The 8,762-nt window shown below is 32.1% G+C and overlaps 1 protein-coding gene across 2 annotated transcripts in view; it reads right to left on the bottom strand.

Moving 5' to 3' along the window:
* Positions 1–1,007: 1,007 nt before the first annotated feature.
* Positions 1,008–8,762, bottom strand: part of NUP155 (nucleoporin 155) — a 45,796-nt gene continuing 38,041 nt past the window's right edge. For both annotated transcript variants that reach the window (XM_074282630.1, XM_074282631.1), the window contains exons 29-35: positions 7,269–7,398; positions 6,277–6,390; positions 5,436–5,556; positions 4,935–5,045; positions 3,492–3,628; positions 2,497–2,603; positions 1,008–1,433 (exon numbers count right to left, since the gene is read on the bottom strand). In XM_074282630.1, coding sequence (XP_074138731.1) covers positions 1,295–1,433; positions 2,497–2,603; positions 3,492–3,628; positions 4,935–5,045; positions 5,436–5,556; positions 6,277–6,390; positions 7,269–7,398 — 859 coding nt within the window. In that variant the 3' untranslated portion in view covers positions 1,008–1,294. The remainder of the gene's footprint in view (positions 1,434–2,496; positions 2,604–3,491; positions 3,629–4,934; positions 5,046–5,435; positions 5,557–6,276; positions 6,391–7,268; positions 7,399–8,762) is intronic.

Below are 8,762 nucleotides of genomic sequence, written 5' to 3'. Positions count from 1 at the left end.
TTTCTCTTCCCAAAGCCCATCTAATATCTGAGTGAGGACTCAAAACTATTCTGTAGTCCTGGCTCTGTAAAGCTTTGTGACATCAGGTCTCAGTACCCTCATCTTTAAAATGAAGGAGTTAGTTAAAATGAACCTATGGTCTCCACCAGCTCTAAAATACTGTGATTGTGAATCTTACTACCAGAATTGGTAAACTGAAAATTAAAGAACATGAGGAGGCTGCACTTGTCAGGGAGGCAAAGAGTAGTTAGTTTTGAATCTGGAGGTAAATGAAATTTTAAGGAGAAACAGAAAATATATATTCTCGGGGTCCCAAGGAAATTATCAGAGCCATAACTGAAAAAATTCACCTCCCTTTGTCACACTTAACTTTTAGAATTAAAATATGGTCTTATATATGCTCTATGCACTTTAAAAATGTATTCTTACTCTGCTTTGTTTCTGATAAGATAGAGTGAGATTTATTATACCTTGTGTGAGTTTGTTTTTGGTCACTTATCTCTTTTAATATATAAATTTCAGAGAGTATATGAATAGCCTAGCTTCCTCGCTGAAAATTCCTGTAGAATTTTCCAAAACCATTTACTTTCTCTGTGAATCAAGACTCAGGAACTGGCCTAGCTTCCTGCTCTGAAAATCCTTTTGAAACAATGTATTTTTATTGTCATTTCATTAAGTTAATTTTCAAATATGCAAATATGTTCCCTCTCCCCTTCAACTTGTTGCAATAAAGATTTTGGGGAAAAAAAAAACCAACACAGTTCATCAATACTAATCAACACATTAATTATGCTACACAGTATATGTTATCAATACACACGAACTCCCACCTTCAAAGTAGAGAAAATTTAACATCTCTTAAATATAAATATTTTTAAGGTAATGGAATGTTTAAATATAAAAATCACAAATGAGGCATATATATTTATATGTAAAACACACACATTCATAGTGCCAAATTTAATCTCTAAATATAATGAGGTGTGAAAAAGAGACTTCAAAACAGGTTTTAGTTTGGCAACACATGTTATTTCAACTACATAAAAATGATTTTTTAAAAGGACTAACATACTAGTAGTAAAAAAAAAAAAAAAGTCATTTGGCATATTTTCTACCACTTGTATATACCAGAAAGGTAAGAACACAGAAACCATACAATCCAATTGATTGTACAATGCACTAAATTCTCTAGATCTTCTGGGCAACTATTCTTGTGGCTTAGGGTACACATATCTGAACTTTCACTTTACAGCTCCAAAGAACACAAATTTAAAGTCCATTTCTATAATGTTAATCAATGAAGTCGTTCTAATTTAGCCTGAAGAGATTTAAAATTTCCTGTGCTTGCTTGTACAGCCAGTGTTGAGCTCATGGACTGGAGTTCAACAAGATATCCACAAACAGCATCCATGCAGAGATTTGTAAAACGTCGTCTGTTTAAAAAAAAAAAAAAAAAAAAAAAAGACAGGTGTATCAGTTTATATACTATAGAAACACCTCTTACGTGCCCTTACATCCAGGTGTTATTATTTTTTTCTTAAGGTAAGTGGAAATGAAATGTGTATGTGATGAATAAATGACAATAAAATTATAAAAAGCAAAATTGGAAAAATAAAATTAGTAAAATTAGGGTTAGGGAAGTTTTTAAGGTACTTTTGGATATATGATAATAATCATTTGGTAAAAGGGGAAATTTGGATCTAAATGGAGGCCAAGATGAACATTGTATCAGATATTGCTCACCTCTAACTGTAGAAAAAAATTAAGGGAGAAAATGAGGAAAAACAAGTCAAAACAATGAGGTGAAATGAATTTTATAAATAAATTTACCTAAGATTTTTAAAATGGCAATTTTGAGAATGAGAATAATGACCAGGTGCAAACATGATTTTGCTGAGGGGTATAGTGATGATCTTTAGAAACAAGCCAGATTTTCTTAAAGTTTTCAAAATTAAAATAGAATTGGATTGTTTTGTGCTATTTCCCTTTTCTATTTCTTCTTTGCATAGAATAGACCTAGAGATATAAATAAAGATTAGGAGCTAATGAGAATATTAAAAACATTTATATATTTATATATAAGATTGTGAATGTCTAAAGTTTGGCCTGGGTATACATTATTGTTTTGTCAGCTTGGGCACATATAGTCAGAGCTAAAATATCCTGGAGGGGGTGGCACATGCTATATTGCTACATGATCAGGAGTTAAAGTTTAAAGTTTTAGTTTAAAGACTAAAGGTATTGAGAAAAGGTTGAAAATATAAGAACAAAAGAACTTATAAACTTCTAAAAAAAAGAAAAAATATTCATAACAAAGCATGAGTAGGTGAATTACAATAGAGTAATTTTTAGCAATTAATTTGTATTGTCAGACTGGTCCTCTTGTCAAAAGAAGCTTTACAACTTTTCTAATCTTAAATTCTTACACAAGAGCTTTATCTTAAGAGTTTTTAAAGATTTTGGCATATTTTATAACAGTCAATAATTTCTGATTACCTCTCATAATTAGACACTTGGTTAGGATTCTCAACATATCTAGACAATAATACATGTATACAATCCAAAAGGTGTAAGGGCTTCTTTATCCTAGTCCAGAATGGGTCCTATAAAGAAAATAGACATGAATAAATAAGAACTATATGCATTTTCACCAAACATCTATATTAGCTAAAGAAGTCAGATTTACTAATACTATTAACAAATACTCTGATTAGTCTAAGATGACATAGACTGATGAGATGTTGATTTGGGAGTGAGGGTTTGAATCCTACCCCCATACTTATTGTCTGTGCAAGCTTGGGAAAACCCCAGCTCTTCTTTGGAAAACCACACCTTTCTATAGGTCACCACATAGACTAGCTGATATCCTAAAGAGGGAGCACAAGCCTGAGTTCTAGATCTAGCCTTGTCCCTTATGAGGGACTGGACACTGAACAGGCCACATATTCTCTCCAGTCTGGAATTTATTAAGCTGAAAATAGGGTAGTAATACTTGTCTTCCCTGCTTCCCAGGGTTGTTGTGAAGAGCAAATGAGACTAAACGTGTGAACATATTTTTAAAAAGACAAAGGAAATAATAACAAAAATTTAAGATATTTCAAAACCATTATCTTTGATCATTAAAACAATATATGTCTCTTATCCTCAGGAGTAAAATTATGGAAAAACTGGGTAAAGTAAAATGTTAATCTGTAGTTTTACTCACTGAAAAGAATTTTAACAACTTAATAGCTTAAATGAGTTAAGCAAAGTATGACTTTTTTTTGTGCTTTAGTTTATAATTATATTATATATAATATATGTATTATATAATTTAGTTTATGATTCCAAATATCACTTACTCCACTGCATTTAATTATTACAAAATTAGCAAACTGAGGAGACAGCATTAAATAATGCCATTAAATAAATCTGTAGAATAGTTTTCTTCTCACATTATACTAGAAATCTGTTAAACAAAAGGCAATATATTCCAATTGTATTTTTCTTACCCTTGATTTGAACAACTGATCGTATACTTCTAAAAGTCGGGGCAGTGGCACTCCTATTTCATGCATTGTCTGTATCACAAACCCTACATCCCAGTTCAAGTTACATACTTGCTGCTCTAAGAACTGTACAATAAAATCTGAAAAGTGAAAAAAAAATCAGTAAAAAAATTAGGACAGCTTTATTCATTTAGAAATAGGTTTCAAAGAGAAATTTTTAGATTGGAATGTAGATTACACTTTAAAAATTAATGTTACCTACTTAAAATTAGCAATCTTTATATTAATTGCTTTTTTAAAAATTTCAAATTCATTTTTGTTTTAATACTTTCATTTCTGAATTCTCTCCCTTTTCTTTCCTCTACCCATCAAGAAGAAAAATAAAACCCATTACAAATATGTATAGTCACACAAATTATTATGGGGGTAAAGAAGGAGGGAAAAATATGCCTCCAATCTATACTTGATTCCCTCTGGAGATAACGTTTCATCATGAATCCTTCGTAATTGTGGTTGGTCACTGTGTTGTTTAGAATATTAACTTCCAAAATTGATTCAAAAGATTATTTCAGTTGTATAGAAGAATTGCACATACTTGTCAAGTGGAAAGGGTAGGGGGAAGGAGAAAAAAATTTGGAACACAAAGTTTTGCAAGGACGACTATTGAAAACTATCTCTGCATGTGTTCTAAAAATAAAAAGCTTTATAAAAAAAGATTATCTCATTCATTTTTCTCCAAAGATATCAAACAATTCCTCTTTTTAAGTAAGAGTTCAGAATTTGGCATACACAAACCAAACCAACTAAATTATTATTCATAGAACAGTCCTCTTACAACTTGGATAAACATTACAAATTAATCTTATGGATTTATTAGTATGAATTTTGAAAAAACATTAAGACTCCTTTGGACAAATATTTTCATATAATTCTGTGCCTGATTATCTCAATTTATAATATCCTTTACTCCTGAATCTTATCTCTTTTGCTTTGGTTAGTTTTTTCTTCTGTTTCCAAAGGGCAGGAGGTCTCATAAAAGTCAATCAATCAGACAGGAAACTAGGCAAGAATATAAATCAATGTAAACTGATCACTCCAATGTGAAATATACAAAGCAAAAGAGATAAGATTCAGGAGAAAAGGCTCTTATAAATTGAGATTACCAGGCACATTCTCTTATTTAATATATGTCAAACAAGCCAGGCTAATATGGCCTAAAATTTTGGTTGGCAAGAGACATTGAAAACTAGTTAGTACTTCTTAAATGGATTCCCTTAAGTTGAGGAACTATAATATTAGAAATACCAGTTACTAAGGTACTCTGAAATCTCATGTTACTGTAAGAGTAAAATGAGGGGAAAAAAAAATCGATTGTAGCAGCTGTATTTAATGTGTATGTGTTTGTATACATATACATATTCATACACAGACCCAATATTCACTTACCTAAAGGAAAAAATCGAGGTGTACCAGCATAAATTTTGCCAAGCAGCACAATTTTCAGACTAAGAGCTTGCATTCTATCTGAGGGGCTCATTGTCACACTGTCATTCAACTCTGCAAGAAAGAAAGAATTTTGTCACATTTATGTTTTTTCAAAAGTTAAAATGTATAAAAGTGGCCTAAAAGAAGTCTATCATTGAAACTGTAATGAACATTGGCATATTCTGCCATTTTAATACTAGTACTCCTGCTATGCCCTCCCAGAGTGGCACTCTTAAGGCAGGTTTAGGTCAGACCCCTATTATTCTCACTAGATTTTTCAAAGATACCATCTACAACATAACAAAAATCTTTGTGATCAGAATATATCAATGATTAGAATGATGAATTAAATTTGTAATTTTATGAATCTATATTGCTAAATACTCAGCTATCATGTTTGGGTAACTAGCAATTTTCATATTTCCTCCAAGTCATTTACACATTTTTATGAGTAGCACTTACCTTTCTCTATGATATCTTGCCAAAGTGTTTGTACCAAGATAGGGTCTGAATGACCAGCACAATGAATTATAGCAAGTTTACATTCTGCAAGTTTGAATGGGTCAGCAAATTCTCCATAAAGCTGCAGGAAAAAACAAAAAACAAAAACAAAAACAAAAAAAACACAAAAAGTAAAGTAAGTCGCATAACAGCTGAAAAAGTGACAATTACTAAAGAAAATATACATGCAGAGAACCAATCCACTGAAATTTGACCAATCCTATTTAAGCTGAATAAAAAATTTTAAATCGAAAGAAAAAGCTGAGATTCTGGAAGAATGTCCTACTTTAAAAAAAAAAAAAAAAAGGTATTTTTTTTTGGGGGGGGGGGGATGGAGAGGAAGACAGGAGTCTGAGAAACCACAGTACTAAATAGTGATTAATATAGAGTCCTCCAATATAGAAATAAGGCTAATTTAAATTGGAAGGAATAGTCATGGTCAAAAGACTTAAGTGGAAAAGAGTTGAAAAGTATATAAAAAAGTAAAACTTCCAAAGGAAATAGTGGAAGCTGGATATTGTTTGTAAACAAAGAAAGCAAAAATAAAACTAAATTACTAGACTTAATCTATTCTAAAAGTTATCAGGTCATTTTTCACCTGGCTGAGAGAACCAACCTGCTTTTTTTCAAATAAAGTAGTAGTTATCTTTCAAAATACCAATAAAGTGATTCTGAGCCTTTAAAAAAAAACTTCCTGGTCTTCAGATTCCAGGACATCTTTTTTTAATGAAACCTCCTGAAACCACCAAAGTAAAAACTTTATTTAATATATAAAGCTCTACAAAAGTTCTCTTTTTATTACCTTGGTTATGTCCATTAGTTCAGAATCTAGTTGTGAAATTGCATCTTGAACTGAAGAATGATGGGAAAACTGTCTTTGTAATGTATCTTGTATCTGAAGCTGGATCCTAGCAACCTAATAAAAAAAGACATTGGGGGGGAAGGGAAATAATGGGGACTTAAAGTTCTGAAATTAAAATTATTTATATATGAAATTATCTAGGAAACCAACAAATCTCTATCTCATGGATCTCATGAAGACTTATAATTTTCTAAAATTATAGTAAACAAAACAATGCTGTTGGCTCTATTATCATATAACCCATAAAATCCCTCAGAAAGGAAACATGTAAAAATTATTAAACAGCAACATCTCTCTTGATAGTCATGATGCTACTAGGCGCAAAGTCAGGAAGATTGATTCTTTAATCCAGCCTCAGACACTTAATAGCTTGTGTCCCCCCTAGGGGAATCACTTAACCTCTTTGTCTCAGTTTTCTAACATGTAAGATAGAAATAATGACACTATTCTACTACATATCACAATAACACATGGGGGAGTTGAGAACAGAGAGCTAGGACAAAGTCCTGTATAAATGCTTTTCTCTTCCCCACTTCCCCTTCCACAAAGAGCTCCCAATGAAGAATTCTTTCAATTTATGCAAGGTACCTTTTCAGAAATTAAATCTTGAGAGTAGTGTTTGTTATGCTAAGAAATTAAGTCCTGAGGTATTTGTCAGCTAGTATTTGTCAGACTTATGGCTAGAACCCATACCTGATGTGGAGGCCACACTACATTTATTAGGCTGCACTATGTACATCACCATGCTGGTTATATCTAGATAACCCAAATGGGTTGATTTAAAAAACAAAAAACTCCCCCAGCATTTCTACTGCACTGAAATATGGACAGAAAGTATCCAATTATAGAAATATAATTAAAAAGTGAGGCAGATGCTTTCTGAAGTATGAAAAGTAATGAGAGGAGTGGTTTCAATAACTCATTTTCCTTACTTCCATCTTTTCTTCAAGTTCATGGAGGAATTCACCATCTGCAGCTATTGATGAAATGGCAGTGGAGCTTTTAGCACTAAGAATGGCACGAGCAATATATTCCAGACGCTGTTGAAGTGAAATTTCAGTGCTGAAGGAAAAAACAGTTGCTTTAAATTAGGCACCTCAACCAGCAAAGTCCATATGTTAAGATGAAGCAATTTGCCTAAAATGAACATAAAAGGGCATTCTAAACAAGTAACTGTAAAAATTCATAAATAGCATTTCCTTATAACATTCATCCATAAGACTATATTTATTGTTTATTGTGGTTAAGCAACAAGCTAAGTACTGTGGGAAAAATAAGAGATTTGTTAAATGTGGTTCCTAACCTCAAGCAGAGGCACAGAAGAGTATCAAGTATCATATGGAGTGAACATATATAAAAAGCTTCTATAAACATTTCTTGAATTAAATACCCTAGCTAATTTCAAACTCTTCTCAAGCCTACTTCTTGAAAAATTTTTCCTCCTATCATTCCTAAACATTTTAAAACACATTATGAATGGAATATACATATTTTTAATAGAGGTTCTTGGACAGAAAAGGAAGTGTTTCAAACTTCTGGCCTGGTATCAGTGCAGAGCATGGGCCTGAGGGCCAATGATGATGAAACAATGATATTAGACAGAACAGGTGTGGAAGTAACCTAGGAATGAGAAAACAAGGAAGAGCAACAGACTATTTGTACAACATACCACACTGTCAGTGATCCTAAGATTTAAAAAGGGACTATTTTGCATAGATGGCATAATAAGAAAATGAAACAATACCAAGTTTAAATGTTTTGTTTCATATCTTCACTGAAAACTTTTATTCAGTTTCTCTTTCAGACCATTCACCCTATGACTATAGAATTCTTCCATGCACCAAAATCAATATTTAATGTGATAATTACAATAAAACAAAACAAGATTTTGTAATACTTAGGAAAGGAATGGGATGGGATTTCATGACTAAAAAAACAATGAACAGTATTCATTTTTTTTTTTTAAACAGAAAAGGTACTTCTAGACTCTTATGAAGGTTATATTGTACATTGCTCCACATGGCACACTGGGTGTATGCTAGAATTAATGTCAGGATAACTCGGATCCAAATTCTGTCTTAGGCATTTATTAATAATTGTGTGACCCTGGTGACAATTTTTCTTATCCTCAATTTCCTCATCTGCATCATGAAGATAATAACACCTAGCTCCCCGGGATGTTGTAGAAATTAAATGAGATAATACATGTAAAACATTTTGCAAATCTTAAAGCATTCTGTAATAATGAGCTATATTCTTTTTCTCTTTTTTTTTTTTGGCTGAGGCAATTGGGATTAAGTGACTCGCCCAGGGGCACACAGCTTTGAATTTAGGTCTTCCTGACTTCAGGACTGCGTTGACTCTTGATTAGATAGTCCATGAATTAACTAGATCCTTTGATTTCATCTGCCTTTTAGACACTTCAA

Source organism: Sminthopsis crassicaudata, chromosome 1 (assembly GCF_048593235.1).
Source record: "Sminthopsis crassicaudata isolate SCR6 chromosome 1, ASM4859323v1, whole genome shotgun sequence".
NCBI lineage: Eukaryota > Metazoa > Chordata > Mammalia > Dasyuromorphia > Dasyuridae > Sminthopsis > Sminthopsis crassicaudata.
This window is presented reverse-complemented; position numbering and strand designations above follow the sequence as displayed.